Source organism: Elephas maximus, chromosome 1 (assembly GCF_024166365.1).
Source record: "Elephas maximus indicus isolate mEleMax1 chromosome 1, mEleMax1 primary haplotype, whole genome shotgun sequence".
Taxonomy (NCBI): Eukaryota; Metazoa; Chordata; class Mammalia; order Proboscidea; family Elephantidae; genus Elephas; species Elephas maximus.
The window spans coordinates 224032718-224052353 of record NC_064819.1 but is presented as its reverse complement, the minus strand read 5'-3'; the positions used below and the strand labels follow the sequence as shown (position 1 = coordinate 224052353).

The window sequence follows — 19636 nt, the reverse complement described above, 5'->3', positions numbered from 1 at the left end:
GACAGGTGGCCGAAGCCAAGCTGGTGCATGCTGTCAGCACTTGGCACAGTTCGTCAGTTGGTCAGGTTGCAAGACACTCAAAATATGACTGGGGAATTGCTGACTCCTCAACATAGACTCAACCTTAGTGATGGAGATGGAATAAAGGTTTCAAGACCTTTATTTGTTGATGTGGTAAAACTCAAAATGAGAAGAACAAATGGCAAACACCCATTAATAATTGGAACATGGAAGGTATGAAGTATGAATCTAGAAAAATTGGAAGTTGTCAGAATGAAATGAAACACATAAACATTGATATTCTAGGTGTTAGTGAGCTGAAATGGATTGGTGTTGACAATTTTGAATGAGACAGTCATATGGTCTACTGTAATGTAAACGACAAATTGAAGAGCAACAGTGTCACATTGTCAAAAAGAACATCTCAAGATGTATCTTGAAGTACAATGCTATCAATGATAGGCTAATATCCATACACCTACAAGGAAGGCCAGTGAATACAACTATTATTCAAATTTACTCACCAACCACTAATGCCAAAGATGAAGAAACTGAAGATGTTTATCCATTTTTGCAGTCTGAACTTGATCAAACATGCAGTCAAGATGCATTGCTAATTACTGGTTGTTAGAATGCAAAAGTTGGAAACAAAGCTGAAGGATCTGTAGTTGGAAAATATGGCCTTGGTGAAAGAAACAATGCCAGAGATCACATGATAAAATTTTGCAAGACCAACAACCTATTCATTGAAATACCTGTTTCAACAATGTATTGGCAACTATACATATGGACCTCACTAGATGGAATACACAAGAATCACATCAACTAAAGCTGTGCAGAGAGATGACGGAGAAATTCAGCATCATCAGTCAGAACAAGGCCAGGGGCTGACTGTGGAACAGACCATCAATTGCTCATATGCAAGTTCAAGTTGAAGCTGAAGAAAATTAAAATAAGTCCACAAGAGCTGAAGTATGACCTTGAGTATATCCCACCTGAATTTTAGAGACTATCTCAAGAATAGATTTGACACATTGAACACTAATGACCAAAGACCAGACCAGTTGTGGGATGACATCAAGAACATCATACATGAAGAAAGCAAAAGGTCATTAAAAACACATGAAAGAAAGAAAAGATCAAAATATATGTCAGAAGAGACTCTGGAGCTTGCCCTTGAATGTAGAGTAGCTAAAGCAAATGGAAGAAATGATGACGTAAAAGAACTGAATAGAATTCAACAGGTGGTTTGAGAAGACAAAGTATTATAAAGAAATGTGCAAAGACATGGAGGTAGAAAACTAAAAGGGAAGAACGTGCTCAGAGTTTCTTAAGCTGAAAAAACTGAAGAAAAAAAATTCAAGCTTTGACTTGTAATATTGAAGGATTCTATAGGCAAAATATTTAGTGATGCAGAAAGTATCAAAAGAAGATGGAAGGAAAGCACAGAGTCACTGTAACAATAAAGATTGGTTGATGTTAAACTATTTCAGGAGGTAGCATATGGTCAAGAGCCGATGATGCTAAAGAAGTCCAAGCTGCACTGAAAACATTGGCAAAAAAACAAGGCTCCAGGAAATGATGGCATACCGATTGAGATGTTTCACTGGAGGTGCTAACTCTTCTATGCCAAGAAATTTGAAAATCAGCTACGTGGCCAACTGATTGGAAGAGATCTATATTTGTGATCATTCCAAATAAAGGTGATCCAACAGAATGAGGAAATTATTAAATAATAATTGGAAAACAGTTGCAGCAGTACATTGACAGGGAACTGACAAGGATTCCAGCAGCATTCAGAAGAGGACTTGGAACAAGGAATGTCATTGCCAGTGTCACATGGATGTTGGCTGAAAGCAGAGAATACCAGAAAGATGTTTACCTATGTGTTATTAACTATACAAAGGCATTCAATGGCGTGGATCATAATGAATTATGGATAACATTGAGAAGAATGGGGATTCCAGAACACTTAATTGTGCTCATGCAGAACCTATGCACACACCAAGAAGCAGGTGTTCAAACAGAACAAGGGGATACTGCGTGATTTAAAATCAGGAAAGGTGTGCATTAGGGTTATATCCTTTCACTATATACTTATTCGATGTGTTGTTATTGAGTGCCATCTAGTCGGTTTCAACTCATACCAACCCTGTGTACAACAGCACAAAACACTGCCCAGCCCTGGGCCGTCTTCACAATCGTTGCTGTGTTTGAGCCCGTTGTGACTATTGTGTCAATCCAGCTCGAAGTTCCTCTTTTCGATGACCCTATACTTTATATATCCTTCTCCAAGGACTGGTCCCTCCTGATGGTGAAATAAGGACCATTCTCGCTGTGCTTCTTCCAAGACAGATTTGTTCATTCTTCTGGTCGTCCGTGATATAGTCAATATTCTTTGCCAACACCATCATTCAAAAACATCAATTCTTCTTTGGTCTTCCTTATTCATTGTCCAGCTATCGCATTTATGAGGTGATTGAAAATACAGTGGCTTGGCTCAGGCTCATCTTAGTCCTCAAAGTGACATATTTATTTATTTTTTAAGCACTTTAAAGAGGCCTTTTCCAGCAGATTTGCCTAATGTAACACATGAATTATTTGCTGAGCAAATAATCCGAGAAACTGACCATATGAAGAAGAATGCAGCATCAGGATTGGAGGAGGACTCATTAACAGCCTGTGATATGCAGATGACATAACCTTGCTTGCTGAAAGTGAAAAAGACTTGAAGAACTTTCTGATGAAAATTATAGACTACAGCCTTCAGTACGGATTTCATCTCAGCATAAAGAAGACAAAAATTCTCACAACCAGACTAATAAGCAACATCGTGAGAAAATATTGAAGTCGTCAAGGATTTCATTTTACTTGGATCCACAATGAGCACCCATGGAAGCAGCAGTCAAGAAATCAAACGATGAATTGCATTGGGAAAATCTGCTGCAAAAGACCTCTTTATAGTTTTAAAAAGTAAAGATGTCCCTTTGAGGACTAAGGTGTTCCTGACATAAGCCATGGTACTTTCAACCACCTCATATGCATGCAAACACCGGGCAATGAGTAAGGAATACCCAAGAAGAACTGATACCTTTCAATTATGGTTTTGGCGAAGAATACTGAATGTACAATGGACTTCCAGGAAAAAAAAACAAAAAACAAATCTTCCTTGGAAGAAGTATGTCCAGAATGGTCATTAGAGGTGAAGATTTTGAGACTTCTCACTTACTTTGGGCATTTTGTAAGGAGGGGCCAGTCTCTGGAGAAGGACATCAAGCTTGGTAAAGTAGAGGGTCCAGGAAAAAGGGGAAGACTTTCAACGACGGTTTGACATGGTGGTTGTAATCACGTTTTGTAGGTTGTATTTCTCATTCTCTTTCTTCCAGTTAATCCATTAAGTACTGGTTTGAGGGTAACAATATTGATTTTATCATTCTGGTCAGCTAAGCTGTTTTATTTTTATGTGAGTGACAAACTGTTGGGTAGTTATTCTGCTTATGAGACAAACTAAGCTCTAGAAAATTTGGCCTGAATTTCCTTTCACCTCTTTTTTTTCCTCTTCTTCCTTGCTTCTGTTAGAAATTGGCTAGGAATTGTCAAGTACATGTAAATTTTTTAATTAATAAATCCATTGACAGTGAAAAACTGAGCAAACAAATCAAAAGAGATTCAGGTTAACCTTAATAAATGATTCAGATTTGTGGAGCTCTGTACAGTCTGTAAGAGTTCCTGGGGTGGGGGTAAACCATTAACATATTCACCTCTAGGTTGGAGGTTCCAGTTCACCCAGAGGCACCTGGGAAGAAAGGCCTGGAAACCTATTTCCAAAAAATCAGCCACTGAAAACGTTGAGGAGCACGGTTCTACTCTGACACGTGTGAAGTTGCCATGATTAAGAGTCAACTAGATGGCAACTGGTTTTTATACAGTCTACAAATAATATTTATAAATATTATATTTGATTTTCCCACTATATATCTAGGGGACGTCTCCTGTGCTTGTTTAAAATTTTCTAACCATAAGGCTTTTTTCATAATATATTGCAATATAGTCGACTTACTTTACATGGCAAACAAATACCACTTTTTAATGGCGTGTACTCATTTGAAATAGAATAACAACTGAGAGTCTAATGTCTTTTACCATTAAAAGGTTACATTAGTTATGCTTACTTTTAAACTTTTCAAAACTAACATATCCAAAAGAAGGAAGGAGGGAAAAATTAACAAATCATTCTTTGTAGCAGCAGTTACTTTTTTTTCTGCACCATGTGCCTTTAAAATGTCTAAATGGATTGCTGTACAAGTGTCATGTGTGTTTCAAAGATGCCATAATTACTAGGTCCAGCTGGAGCACAGTGTCTTCTACATAAGCCCGGGGCTCCTGTAAAAGGTAAAAGCCCACGATAGGCACCAAGCTGCTTATGAATGTGGCAGCAGGATTACATTGTTGAACACATTGACTCATTGGTGCAGCCTGAAAATTATGCTTCTTTGCTTCCTGTGAACATGTTTCTTCATTTTTCATTTTTTAAAAAAAATTGTATCTTAGGAGCTGCTTCAAAACACAGATGCCCACAAAAGAGCGTTCCATGAAATCTACCGGACCAGGTCTGTTAACGGGATCCCTGTACCCCCTGATCAATTAGAAGACATGGCTGAGAGGTAAGAGAATGCCTAGTTCGAAATGAAGTCTGTTTTTAAAATGCCCGGTGGATGCTTTTTACATTTCTTTTCTTTTCAGTGAAATCTTTTTTTCTACAGAGCTGCTTACCTTTGGTAAATAAACATAGGGGTCCCATAAGACCTACGAAGAATGCCAACAATCTAATATATTATTAGTAGAAAAGAGTAAACCTGAATTTACCCTCAGCCTGGAATTTACAGAGAAGCCTTCTTCGTGGGGCTGTATTGTTATTCAGTTCTGTAAGGAACATTATGTAATATTGCAAAGGCAGCTTCAAAAAGAAACAGAGGAGAGATGTGTTGGCAGGGAAAGAACGAAATCAGACTTCAATCATTCATGTTTTGCCTTTAGACCCGGAGCTAGAAAAGGGATCAGATCTCCAGATAGTGACCCACCAGAGTTAAAGGGTCCTGTGGCTGCCTTCTTTTGAAAGCTTACATGTGACTGTTCAGAGAAGCATCGTTCTGTTACTATTAGTTACATTCTGTGACTTCTCTGTGTTTTATTTCTAGGTTTCATTTTGTTTCCTCCACATCAGAGCTGCACTTGATGAAAATGGAATTTCTAGAATTAAAGTACCGTCTGCTCTCACTGCTAGTTCTTGCAGAGTCAAAGCTGAAGTCTTGGATCATCAAGTATGGGAGAAGGGAATCCGTGGAGCAGCTGCTACAGAATTACATTGTGAGTCTCCCTTGTGCTTTGACAGAGAAATAGAGGAAGCATGGATGCGGCATCCAACACCTACCCATTTATTTGAGGCTATGCTATTTTAATCTCAACTTGAAACATAAAGGTGCGCAGTTTATGAGCATTTTACAGTAATCTGAAATTAAAATCTATATTTTTAGAAATTTGAGCCTTTAAAGCTCCCTTATTTAGTAAGCTTTTGCTGCATTAATTATGTTAAACAGTTGTGACTGTCTTTTATTGCTTAAAAAAAAAAAGTTTTTGCGTTACATACCCACAACCCTGATTGTGAGCTCACCATTGCAACAGAATTAAAATACTTGAAGTTTATTTACCTGTTTTTGTGTGTTTAGAACAACTCTAATTGGCCCACATAGGAACATTTTTTTTTTTTCCTAATTAGGTCTATCTATCTTTTCATAGACATTCTCTGAGCTTCATTGATTTTTGTGTGTGCTCAGGAAAAGTAAAATTTTGTCTGTGAAGCCCTGCACCAACTTACTTTGTAAATATCATCTTACATTTTGGGCTATCTGTATGGATAATCATATATCTACATAGAATAACAACTCTTCATTAACAAAAGAATTAGATTATTCTGTAATTAGCTGCTTCCATTTATCTGTAGTGTATTATGTTTATTAAAGGTGGTGGCTTATTTGTCTTAGTAAATTAATCCTGCCGCTTTCTACAGACTTATTGGTATTGGTTCACAAATTATTCACTAATAGGGCACCTCAGTCCAGTACTATTCCATTTATGTTTAATCACAAATCTGAAATGACAGTTTAATGAACTTTCACAATATTAGTCCATCTCTAACCGGAGTAGTCGCGGCGACTTTGTAACACGTGAGGCTTGTAGACTTACTGAAGCAATGTCTTCACAGCAGCATCCAGGATTATATTTTGTTGCATTTTAATTCCATTTTCCAAGGGATGAGTGAACAACATGCATTTAAAATAAAAATAAGATTTAACAGGTTTCCAGTAAAATCTTTCTCAATATTTATTAAATGGTCTAGGAAACATTTGTCCAAAATAGGAACCTCTGTTGAGCTATACCCCTTTATTCATTTTTTTGGAAAGTGAAACATCCAATGTTTTAGGCTTAAGCAATTATGTTATCCCTTTAAATATTCAATACAGATACGCATTTATATTTTCAGGTTTAGTCATGTCAAATGATACACTCTGTGCCCAGTAGATAATTATGCAGATTTCGTCTTTGTTCTGGCTATTTAAGGACAGCCAATCAGATTCAAACGCTAAATGGCAACATTCTACCAGGTTGATATTCCAACACATTGATGTTAGTAATACTCTTTGAACTTCTCAAAATAAAGAATAAAGGTTATATAAATAAAGAATTGTTATTAATGATAAAAATATCAGTACTTTCTGCCCACTCCATGAAGTTAAAGATCACTAAGCTGCTCATTTTAAACTGCTTTGTAACTCTCAAAATTATTTGAAAATTGTTAGTACTCTACAAACATGTTTTTAATGAACATTTATTAGTGTTTTTGTCTCCTGCAGAATGTCTATTAATATTAATTGTTAATATTAATTATTATTCATTATTGCTTTCTTTTTCCCTTAAGAAAGAGTTTTAAATTACTTATTGTTTCATAGCTGTAGGGACTGTGAAGCATTGAGTGTTTAGTGTGTGAAATGCTTCTATCTTCCACCCCAATTTAAACCCTAAGGCTGGGTGTTTTCGCATTGTTGTGAACACTGAGCAAATCTTTGAAGCTCCCAAGCATCAGGTCGCCTGCTTCAGAGGGCACAATTGGCTAGGGGTGGAACCTGAATTTGAGTGTGAATCAATCCAAAACAAAAACCTTTACTTACGTACTAGACTTTACTACCTAACAAAATTGGCTGAAAAAAAAAAAAAAAGATTTTTTAAACTTAAAAGGCTAGATCATTGACATATCTTATAGCTTAGTCAACTAAAGAATGTAGCTCACGCAAATACTAGTGTCACTTAATACTTGCCTGCACCTGACACAGGAACCCTGGTGGCATAGTGATTAAGTGCTACGGCTGCTAACCAAAGGGTTGGCTGTTCAAATCTGCCAGGTGCTCCTTGGAAACTCTGTGGGGCAGTTCTACTTTGTCCTATAGGGTTGCTATGAGTCGGAATTGACTCGATGGCACTGGGTTTGGTTTTTGTTTGGTTGTACTTGACGACATTTTACACTTAGATAATGTAGCTACTGTAGTCTGAGAGTTGCTATTACTTATGTGACAGACAGCATAGCATTGGTGGGTGGTGGCAGGGCAGGAGGGGGAGATGTTGGAGCCCCCCCTACCACAGTCCCGTAGTAATGTGTTTGATTCATGGCTCAGCATCTTACTACCCATGTGACTTTGTGAATGACTTATTTTCTAGAAGATTTTAATCTTTCTCCACATTTTTAATAATAATAATAATAGAATAATCTGGATTCCTCTATGGAACAAAGACTGACATAATATTTTCCTTCTACTCCACAAAGAGCCTCCCTCAGCCTTTTGGGGTTTGTGGAAAACTCATTCAATTTAGAACAGAATGTTTCAGTGAGTGTGAAGACTTTCAAATAATATCATAAAATCAGTTTCTTTTCATGTAACCCTTTCCTTGGTTTCTTAAAAAAAAAAAAAAAATTATTGTAATGAGGCGTATCCTCCTGCCCAAGGAATAACCAAAGTAATATCCTGATGTAAAGTTTTCATAATTATCTTTTCCTTAGCGTGAAGGCGCCCAGGTGTGCAGACAAGAAGTGCTCAAGCAATGCTTGAAAAGTACTTCACAAGTATTTGTTGCAATTAGTTTAGGCCACGTGCTATGGATAGGAGATTACATATTATAACGTAAGCTATTTCTGTTAGAATTCTTGACCTGGCCATATTACGTAACACTTATTGCAACAGGTTTGATTTCGTTTTTGGTTTTGCTTCAGTTTTACTCTGGAAACGATAGGCTAACATTTCATTCATTCTTTCACAAAAAAAAAAGAGAAGAGCTCTTGAAATTGTCGATTGTGTAAACATTTATTTTATTATTTGTGATAATTTTATCTTATTAATGTAAATAGCCAATCATGATGATATTACTACTCTAGATTTATTTTTAAAATCTGAAGTTACTGGGTTTAGCTCTCTTCAAGTGAAATTGATAAGCTTTTTAGTTTTCATTTCTATTGTCATCTTGGAAACCCTGGTGGCGTAGTGGTTAAGTGCTACGGCTGCTAACCAAAGGGTCGGCAGTTCAAGTCCGCCAGGCACTCCTTGGAAACTCTATGGGGCAGTTCTGCTCTGTCCTATACGTCACTATGAGTTGGAATCGACTCGACGGCACTGGGTTTTTTTTTTTTATTGTCATCTTGTGAAAGTCGGCACTGGGTTTTTTTTTTTATTGTCATCTTGTGAAAGTCGAAATTTAGTTACTTCTACCACTACTTTGGAGTTAGTGGAGTAAAAAGGTATCTTATTTTTCTGAAAGTATCATCAACTTTAGAAGTCCTCTGTCATGGTGTGTTTATTGAACTTGACATCCAATTTAAGCCTTATTTTGAGAGAAATAAACTTATACTACCACTGCAGAATTAAGTATATTTTTGTCTTGTATATTTTTCTGAGAGGCTCTTTCCAGATAGCTCACAGTGAAACAGAGATTTGGCAGTTCTCCTACTAAAGTGATTCTAACAGACAAAATAATATTTCCAAATGAATTTACTGTGTCCTTAGACAAAAACTAAGGGCCATCTTAAATGAAATGATAAAAAATTAAAATAACAAGATATTGCCCTTCAAAAATTGTTTTAGTCTTTCTAGTAGAGAGTCCTCCCTGGGTGGCAAAAATGGTTAACTGCTAGACTGACTACTAGCCAAAAGGTTGGCAGTTCTAACCCACCCAGAGGTGCCTCAGAAGACAGGCCTGGTGATCTGCTTCCAAAAGGTCGCAGCTTTGAAAACCCTGTGGAGCAGTTCTGTTCTGCACACAAGGGTTGCCAAGAGTCAGAATTGGCTCAAGGGCAACAAAAAACAACTTAATAGGAAAGCTAAAAAATAATGCATCCTTATACCATTTATAATATTCTTAAAACTTCCTTTCTTTTCTCCCTTGGATAGAAGATGAAGCTATAAATAAGATTTTCTTTCCCATTCATTTTAAATTATTTGTGTAATTATTCACCAAAGAATATTTAATTATTAGCAAAAGAATAATTAAGTCTTTTTGTCCAATATGAGCACCATTAGCCTCTTGAAATTTATGCCAGACCTAAACAGTGACTATTTTTAAAAACTTGTGAAATATATTTATCTCTTTCAGTTCTTACATTGGTGTCTTGGACCTTAGGTTTTATTTTCCATTTTTGATCAAACCATGACTTGTTTGTTCGTTTCAATTATTCAAAATTTAAATTACCATAAATTACTCTTTCCCCACTTGAGGAGTAGGAAATAAAGCTAAATAATGAAGTAACCACATTACTATTGTCTTACTTTATTCTCAAACAAAATTAAGAAGTCCTATTTTTTTTATTAAAATTACTGAGTATTCATCTGGAAACCTCCCATACCAGGTAACTTATAACCTTCTCTGTTCCGTTTATCCCTGTAGAATAATTATTATATAGTGCATGCTTTATAACTTAAAATGATATGAAAGGTACTATATATGTAATGTTTTAAATGTTATCTTGAAACATGATAAACACTTGTCAGTGAGAAGCAAGGATGTCTCTGAAATTTCACCTTCACACAAGTATTTTCCATCTTCGTGGCCGACATCATCAGCGTACTATACAGGACTTCGGTTTCTTTTGAGAGGTTAATTTTGCATTTTATAAGAGTGACACTTATCAAATATTTTTAAAGGTTCAAATTGTAGGAACTCATTACACTATTAAAAGAAACCAAAGAGTCTCTGGTGGCATGTTGTGAACTATAACTGCATTTTTTTCTACTTCAGAGAATGAGGAATAATCTTTAATATAGGAATTTTTTCATATTTCCTGGAGTTAACAACAACAAAACTTACCTAAGAATTTTTTTTTTTTGCATGTGTTCTCTATTTTATAGTACACATTTGCTGGTTGTTGTTGTTAGGTGCCATTGAGTCGGCTCCGACTCATAGCGACCCTGTGCACAACAGAACGAAACACTGCCCGGTCCTGTGCCATCCTTACAATCGTTGTTATGCTTGAGCTCATTGTTGAAGCCACTGTGTCAGTCCACCTCATTGAGGGTCTTCCTCTTTTCCGCTGACCCTGTACTCCGCCAAGCATAATGTCCTTCTCCAGGGACTGATCCCTCCTGACAACATGTCCAAAGTACGTAAGACGTAGTCTCGCCATCCTTGCCTCTAAGGAGCATTCTGGCCACACTTCTTCCAAGACAGATTTGTTCGTTCTTTTGGCAGTCCATGGTATATTCAATATTCTTCGCCAACACCACAATTCAAAGGCGTCACCTCTTCTTCGGTCTTCCTTATTCATTGTCCAGCTTTAACATGCATATGATGCGATTGAAAATACCATGGCTTGGGTCAGGTACACCTTAGTCTTCAGGGTGACATCTTTGCTCTCCAACACTTTGAAGAGGTCCTTTGCAGCAGATTTACCCAATGCAGTGCGTCTTTTGATTTCTTGACTGCTGCTTCCATGGCTGTTGATTGTGGATCCAAGTAAAATGAAATCCTTGACAACTTCGATCTTTTCTCCATTTATCATGATGTTGCTCATTGGTCCAGTTTGCTGGTAGCGACTCTATATTACATGTGTAAATTACGTATAGAGATATACCAAAAAGAAAAACCGGTTGCCTTCTTGTGGATTCCAACTCACAGTAACCCTATAGGACAGAGTAGAACTGTCCCATAAGGTTTCCAAGGAGCAACTGGTGGATTTGAACTGCCAACCTTTTGGTTAGCAGCAGAGCTCTTAACCACTGAGCCACCAGGGCTCCAGATATCTGTAATTTTTTAAAACTATTAGAAATATGAAACCACTTTTAACGTGGGTGGAATATGAGATTATTTTAGATTTTTCTACTTGCAAACATGTTGTACTTACCTTTTATTTTAAGGGAAGTGCTTATAAATGGCACAATTTACTTATGCTCTGAAGTTTCTCAGAACACTCATTCATGAGGATTAATGTTCAAAGAGCAAAAGAATCCCACAGCTATAACACAATGAGGCCCTTTAAAGTGTTCTTCCATTTTTAGTGCTTTCTAAATGCTAGGCCTGTGTTCCCAATAGAAACACCTGCCTCTTCTAATAGCAAACTCTTGGGTAGCAAAGAAATAGAATATTTTCTCAATCTAGTGCTGAGTTAGAATTAAAAGTGTGGAATCAATTTATACACTCAGAATAAATTTAGATTATTTGTAGCAATGGAATTAATTTGATATTTGTAAGAAGAATAAATAAACTTAGGAAATTTGTTTTTTTTTTACCCATAAAGCTAAATAATGAAGTAACCAAACTATTATTGTCTTATGTAGCCCTGGTTGTGCAGTAGCTTAGAGCTACGGCTGCTAACCAAAAAGGTCAGCTTTCTTGATTCTCAGACAAAAACAAGCAATACTGAAGAAACTCGATGTTCACATTTCTGCATAAGCTTAGTGTTTGCTATCTTCTAACCATCCTTCCTTTTCTAGTCTTTTATAGAAAATAGCAAATTCTTTGAACAGTATGAAGTGACATACCAGATCTTGAAGCAGACAGCTGAGATGTACGTCAAAGCAGACGGTTCAGGTAAAACACACGACGGAATTTGTTGCAGTGTTGAATTCAGGCGGGTTTAGAAACTACGGGTTTCTACGTGATCAGCTAATGTTTATTCTCTGTGAGAGCGCTGTTGACTTGGAGAGCACATATCGGACTCAGGGCCCTTAATTGTTCTTTCGACCGCAGGACTTAGTCCAGTGCTTTACCTTCATAATGATATTCCTCTGTGTGTGTATGTGTGTGTGTGCTGTGTGTGTGTGTTATCTCCTAAGAGAGAGCAAAATAAGCATCTGTTTTCTAAATTGCAGTTTTCCAATCTATTTTTAATTCTGAGGATTAAAGGCAAAACAAACAAAAAAATTAAATAGCTTCAACATCATAATCAAGTAAATGAGAGATTTAAAAATAAGTTGCCCTCCCGTCAGTCCTGACTCATAGTGACCCCAAGTGTGTCCAAGTAGAACTGCGCTCCTGTAGGGCTTTCGGGGGCTGATTTTTCAGAAGCAGATCACTAGGCCTTTTTTTCTGAGTTGTCTCTGGGTGGATTTGAACCTCCAGCTTTTCAGTTAGCGGCCTAGCGTGTTAACCTTTTGTACCACCCATTAAGTTAGTGTAAACCCAAAAGTGTAAAATGTTTTAGTTTTCAATGTTAAATGCTTATCATATTTGTTGAAAAATGAACTGTAGTATTAGTTATTTAGACCGTGTGTCTCCACCTATTTGGGTACATATAAAAGGCAAACAAATGTACCTATGCCATTGTTTGCATTCTATTTATCAGAAATTTTCAATGTGTTCTCATCTTTAGTCCTTATAAATGCCTGTGAATAATGTATTATTTTTAATGTCAGCTGAGTGAGATTCTCACATCACATCTATTAAGTTTATAGTCTAAAGAAGGAGTATAAACCTACACTGGTCTATAAGACCATAGGAAAAAAAGGTTGGTGGATGTAAAGTGTAAAATAAGCAGCACAGTGCGTTTTCACTCTTCCAGTGGAGGAAGCAGAGAATGTCATGAAATTCATGAATGAAACCACAGCTCAGTGGAGGAACCTGTCTGTAGAAGTGAGAAGCGTGAGGAGTATGCTGGAAGAAGTCATTTCTAACTGGGATCGGTATGGTAACACTGTGGCTAGTCTTCAAGCTTGGCTAGAGGATGCCGAAAAAATGCTAAACCAAACAGAGCATGCCAAAAAGGTAAGATGGTTTTACACAAAGGAAAAAGACTTCATGTGAGTTTAGAATTGAGAGATTTCTCAGCACCTTTTACTCGGCGTATTATATATTGGCAAGTATGACTCAAGAGTGCTGACTTTGCCTGACAAGTTGTATTTTCAGTTTAGTAAATTATTTTAGACCAATACATTGCTTAATAAAAGCTCTGTTAAGAGAATTCCCTATTTGATCAGTTCAGCGTTTGGCTTTCGCATTCAGAAGAGCGGCAACCGGTGAAGGGTCAGTTGAACCATTGGCCAGCAGAGGGCGCCTTACTCACAATGTGGTCTGTATGCGAAGAGGCCTGTGTAGTGGCATAGGCCAGTTGAACAACTAGACTATGGCACTTTTGTCTCTTTGGATATTCTTTTATAAATTTTATCAATCCTCAGTCAAGGGTCTTTTTCTGGATAGGAGTGATTCTTTTTTTTTTTGGACAGTTACATGTGTATGCACTCAGGCGGGGGTGTATGTGGAGAGCTACTGTATTACTCTAATGTTATTGCCATGTAAATATCAATGAAATGAAGTAATTTCTGCATATTGATTTCATTTATATTTGTTTATGCCATTATTTTATAAGTACTTCACTTGAAGTAGGCAGTAGAAAACTCAAAGCAATCACTGAAAAAAATAAGCGATAATGTATTTTGTAAAAAACACTAAAAAATACTCCCACTTTCATTGTAGACTATGGGGAGGGCAATAAATAGTTCTGGGCTATATTGAACAAGAAAAAAAATTAAATCTTAGTGGTCTGAGTAGATTTGAAATGTTGATTGTGGTGGATAGGCTACTAAGTGCATGGGATTCAGAAGTTCTGATTCTTGGTTTAACTGGATTAATTCCATATTGCTGAGTATGCACGTTTTCTAAACACAACCAGAACAAGCATTTCAGCATAGCCACCGATGAAGTGTTAACAGTCCCTACCATGTCTTTCAGATGGAAAATCAATTTATATGTAAGAGCTATTAAAATGCCAGCCTCCCCTTAAGAAGTATAGCATGTATGTTAAAATTCCTGCTTCTTATCCAAGATCAGTTCCCCTGTCATTGTGTTATACCAGTAGATTTATAGTTTTTTAATGTTTACCATTCTGTATTTCATATAGATTAAATACCTGTGGGTAGATGAGAATGGCAGTAATTTTCTAAGCATTCAGAGTCTGCTTTTCGGAGTAGGCCAGCAGTGCCTTGGTAGACGTCATGTGCCTTAATTTGATTCAAGGGACAGTAAGCACCAGAAACAACAGTGTCCTCATCAGTCTGTGTAGGGACTCCTCCCAGTTGTGAAATGGCTTACAAAATGCATTTTGAATGATCTTTGGTGTTTACTGTGGTGTACGCATGTGTGCATATGTGCTCCCACGCATTTAACTTGGAATGACCCAGAAACTGCTTCATTGCCAAGTGTACTACCTTAAACAAATAAGGAAGGATGTTATTGTTTTAAGTGTTGTTGACCTAGATATTTAATTTTTGAAAAATTTTTCTTTGATCATTTACCTTCACAATTGATAATTACCTTATGCAGTATATTCAGACTTTAAAATCAAAAGTAACAGATGAAAGTCTGCTTAAATTTTTTTTTTTTTAAAGAAAGCTATTTATTTTCCCAAAATCCTATGCCTTTTATATGACCTTAACACTGGTATTCATTAGCTTGAAAATGGTGTACAGATCTCTTGGACTTAACCAAAATTCAGCTTTTTTATCTGTAGAATAGAAATAACAGAAAACGGTCATGATTTTTGGTCTCGTCTTCAGTAAAGAGTATGACATGTCCTTCTGGAGCAGCAGAGGAAGAAGGACAGTCAGGAACAGGAGGAGGGTGTGGACTGTGGGGCTAACTGCCTCCATGAGCAGCTACCTCCTTTGCCATGAGACTGCTGAATGGCGCTTGGCTGCCATTACTGAACATTTTGACCAAAGATTCTATAGAAGAATCCTGATCAAGAGGCGTAAAATGCAGAACAGAATTTCAAATTCTCACGGACTCCAGACTTTCTGCAGCCAAGGGGGCTGCATGAACTCCTGAAACTGTTGCCCTGAGATAATCTTTAAACCAAAAATATCCCCTGAAGTATTCTTCAAACCAAACAATAGTTTAGCTTAACTAGTAAAAAATGTCTGCCTTGAGCATAATACTTTTTTAAGAACTTTCTATAGAGGATCAGAGTGATAATAGCAACTCAAAAGATTAGATAGGAACCTTAGTGAGCAGCGAGTTTATGTCAGTGGGGGAGGAACAGCTCAGAAAAGGAAGGTGAGAGTGTTTGCACAACTCGAAGAATGTAACCAACATCACTGAATTGTACATGTAGAAACGCTTGAATTGGTGCGTGTTTGGTTGTGTATATTCTCAACAACAACAAAATTAAAAAAAAAAAGAATATGGCATATGTTCTTATCAAAACACTGATTATTTCAAGTTCGTTTTTTAAAAAGCTATATTTTGAAAGAGCTTTAAGATTTACCTTAAAATTTGTACAGGTTTTAGAATGAAGATATTTCTCCTAGTCTGGTCACTTTCATCTCAGCTATTAATTTTTGGTTTATGGTTTCTAATATTGTGCATTCTTTATTGTTTAGGATTTTTTTCGAAATTTGCCTCATTGGATTCAGCAGCACACTGCCATGAATGATGCTGGCAATTTTCTAATTGAAACATGTGATGAGATGGTTTCCCTGGATCTTAAGCAGCAATTACTGTTGCTAAATGGGCGATGGAGGGAGTTATTTATGGAAGTCAAACAAGTAAGTCTTTCAGATCTGTATATATTCTCATAATGTCTGTGTGTTGTAACTGTTGTGATAAGCACTCTCTGTAGACACTGCTTTATTCTTATAGAATGAACTTCTTAATGCAGAATATGGATATGTCTAGAACTGATATGTTTTGTATTTGGTAATTCATTGTTCTCCATGTTTAATGGAGGAAAAGTACATAAATTATAATTTGACGAAGGATTATGTTGACATGTGATCTACTTATATGGACTGACTCATGCTTCAAATCAGAGCTAAGTTCTTAGTTTTTATGCTAGTTCTTTTCTTCTTTTACGGTAAATGAACTTAATTCAAATGTATTTAAAATAAGAATCAGGAGTTAGAGTCTTTTTTTTTTTTTTTTAACCCTGTAACAATTCCAGAAGGTACGTAGAAGCGAAGGTTAAGGAAGTCTGGAGTCTGTGCTTAAGGATTTTTCACAACGTTGCCCTCGCCCTTTTCTTAACAGTACGCCCGCGCTGATGAGACGGACAGAATGAAGAAAGAATATGCGGATTGTGTGAAGACGCTGTCTGCTTTTGCAACTGAAGCCCAGAGGAAATTTTCTGAACCCTTGCAAGTCTCCTTTATTAATGTCAAGTTATTAATTCAAGATTTGGAGGTGAGAGGGGATCCTGAACCATAAAAGATAATATTCTATCATGAAGAAAAATAAATAAGAGGGGTTACTGAGATGATGGCAAAAGCTATTTCTCTGTCTCCTTTGACAGGTCCTGCATGTCCTGACTTGCGCCTCTCATAAAAAAATGCGTATTTGAATTTTGTGAAGTTATGTTTTGGCCAGATACAGTGACTTCAAAATAGTTTTTTTTTTCCAATTTGGAGACTTTCTAAAACCAAATTATAAAGCGCTGAGAGAAAACAGGAGACTTCTATAGATAATGTATCCAGCAATAAGGGATTTGGTCAATGTTTTCAGCAGTACAGGTTTTATTAAGTGAGTCGTGGTAGCTCCAGATTTTGAGCACTCTGCAGCTCTCAAAAATAAAGCAGTAGAAGAATATGTAATGACATGGAAAGATTTTATCATGTATGGTTAAGCGAGAAAAGCAATCAACATTAAAATATTTAAAATGGATATAAAGACAGGGAAAAAAGGTTAATGATGCAGTGATGAGATGTTGGTTCTGATTATCACTGTGTGAGAAGGCTATAAAACCAAAAAAACCCCAGGGCTGTCAAGCCGATTCCGACTCATAGCGACCCTATAGGACAGAGTAGAACTGCCCCATAGAGTTTCCAAGGAGCGTCTGGCAGATTCGAACTGCTGACCTTTTGGTTAGCAGCCATAGCACTTAACCACTACACCAACAGGGTTTCCGAGAAGACTATAGGAAAATTTAATTGTCTTTATGTGAACTTTACTCTCAAATTTTCTGCAGCGTTATGCATTGCTTTATTACGGAAAAAAAAAAAAGTTGTTTTAATATTTGAAGTCACAGGAATAGCCCCAGATTGTGAACATACGTTTACGTGATGTAGTATTTACACTGTACATTAGCATGGGGTTTGTGAAAGTTTGAAGATTACTTGAGTTAATCTTTATGTTAAGGATTTATGGTCACTTTTAAAGGGAAGCTTTTTATTTATTTATATATTAATAACGAAGGAAAAGGAGTCTCTGTGGGGCTACTAACCATAAGATTGGCAGTTTGCATCTACCCAGAAAGACCTGGCGATCTGCTTCCAAAAGGTCACAGCCTTGAAAACCCTGTAGAGTAATTCTGCTCTTTACACATGGGGCCACTATGAGTCAGAATCAACTCCATGGCAGCTGGTGCAGGATGATGAAGGAAGGCACTACCTGGCATCTCCAAACGCCTATTATAGGCGTAGAATCTTATATGACGCGTATTGGTTTTTGTTCTGCCTTCTTTGGAATCCGGAAGTTCAAAGGTAATACTGCACGTGTTAATGCATGTGTGTCAATGATTCCTGCAGGACATCCAGCAAAGGGTGCCAGTGATGGACGCTCAGTACAAGGTGATTACAAAGACCGCTCACCTCATCGCAAAAGAAAGTCCCCAAGAAGAAGCTAACGAGATGTTCGCGACCATGTCTGGGCTCAGGGAGCAGCTAGCCAAGGTTGGAAAATATCGGAATACAGTGCACGCTGAGATACCAACACTGCCTTCCCTGGCTTGTCCCCTCTTCTTCCATTCACGGGCAGAGATGGCTGGTTTGCTTGCCAACAAACCATGCTTTTGCTTCCTATTATGTTTCTGGAATTAGTAACTTTGACATCAGTTTTACAAAGAAAACTATGAAACCGATACCAAGTATTATCCCTGTTAATTTAGAAATACTCATAGCTGTATTTTAATAAACAGGTAGACCTTCTCTGGGGAAAAAACAAAACAAAACAAGGAGTTAGTGTTTAAAAACACACTCACACACACACACATACTCAGAATGAGAGAGAGAGGGAGAGAAGAAAGATGTTTATTTGAATGAGAATGAATTCCCAAGTATGGAGAACTAGATGAATAGCGAGTATTAGCCACAGGCTTTTCTCATCTGCCGAGGGGTTTTCCTTAAGAGTTTTGGAAGTTCTTTTGGGATTTTTTTATCTAAAGTTGAATTTTAGGAAGATGGTGTCGTTTGCAGTACCTACTTTGATTGGGTAATTTATTTCTGGGAAAAGAAAGGAATGATTATATAAATCAGTGGAAAACTTTTGTAATCTAGAATTGGAAAAGAAAAGAAAGTAGAAAAGCTTGTTAATTAAAAAAAAACCAAACCCAGTACCGTCCAGTCGATTCCGACTCATAGCGACCCTATAGGACAGAGTAGAACTGCCCGTTAGAGTTTCTAAGGAGCACCTGGCAGATTTGAACTACCGACCCTTTGGTTAACAGCCATAGCACTTAACCACTATGCCACCAGGGTTTCCGCCTGTTAATTAATTAGGAGAGAAAAATAAAAAGAGTATAACCTATATGAAATCAGTAATGGATAATTCATGGAAAAGAGGCATAATTGAGAAAAGTGAACACTGAAAGAGGCATAGTCCTGAAAAAGAAAGGAAAACTTTGTCAGTATGCTGTAGATTTGAGTGTTAATTTTTAACCGATTTTAATTTAACATTCAAATTAGAATTACTTATAATTAAAAAAAAAAAAAAGTAATGGGAAATAATGATAATATCTGCTGGCAGCAGAACTTCCTGAACAATAGGTCCAATTCTAAGTCAACATTTTCAATTTGATAAATTTCAAGCAGCTTTCAGGGGTTACATCTGGACTCACACATCTTAGCCTGGGACAAGTTTAGAGATTTAGGACAATCCCGAAGAAAGCAATGTCTTTAGATACAATCTAAACCATTAAACGTTTTTACTGCTCTTGCAGATGGAACATCTTGATACGTTTTCTGCTGCATGCAGGGAAGTTTCATGAAGCACCCCAATTTCTCTAGGTGTTATTAGATTCTCTTGGTTTTGCTCAGGGTAATTTTAGCAGAATCTTATTACAGTAGAAGGACTATTATCTTTATTTTGATAAATTTCTCTTTCAGGCAGTATGTCCTAG

At 36.9% G+C, this 19636-nt stretch overlaps 1 protein-coding gene across 15 annotated transcripts in view; it reads left to right on the top strand.

Moving 5' to 3' along the window:
- The window catches only part of SYNE1 (spectrin repeat containing nuclear envelope protein 1), a 558323-nt gene that overhangs the window by 174204 nt on the left and 364483 nt on the right, over nt 1-19636 (top strand). For 14 of the 15 annotated variants that reach the window (XM_049903961.1, XM_049903893.1, XM_049903931.1 and 11 more), the window contains 7 exons: nt 4552-4664; nt 5199-5367; nt 12027-12123; nt 13094-13296; nt 15909-16073; nt 16555-16707; nt 18048-18191. In XM_049903961.1, coding sequence (XP_049759918.1) covers nt 4552-4664; nt 5199-5367; nt 12027-12123; nt 13094-13296; nt 15909-16073; nt 16555-16707; nt 18048-18191 — 1044 coding nt within the window. Of the gene's footprint in view, nt 1-4551; nt 4665-5198; nt 5368-5390; nt 5480-12026; nt 12124-13093; nt 13297-15908; nt 16074-16554; nt 16708-18047; nt 18192-19636 lie in introns of those variants that run through there. The other variant, XM_049903952.1, reaches the window with a different exon arrangement.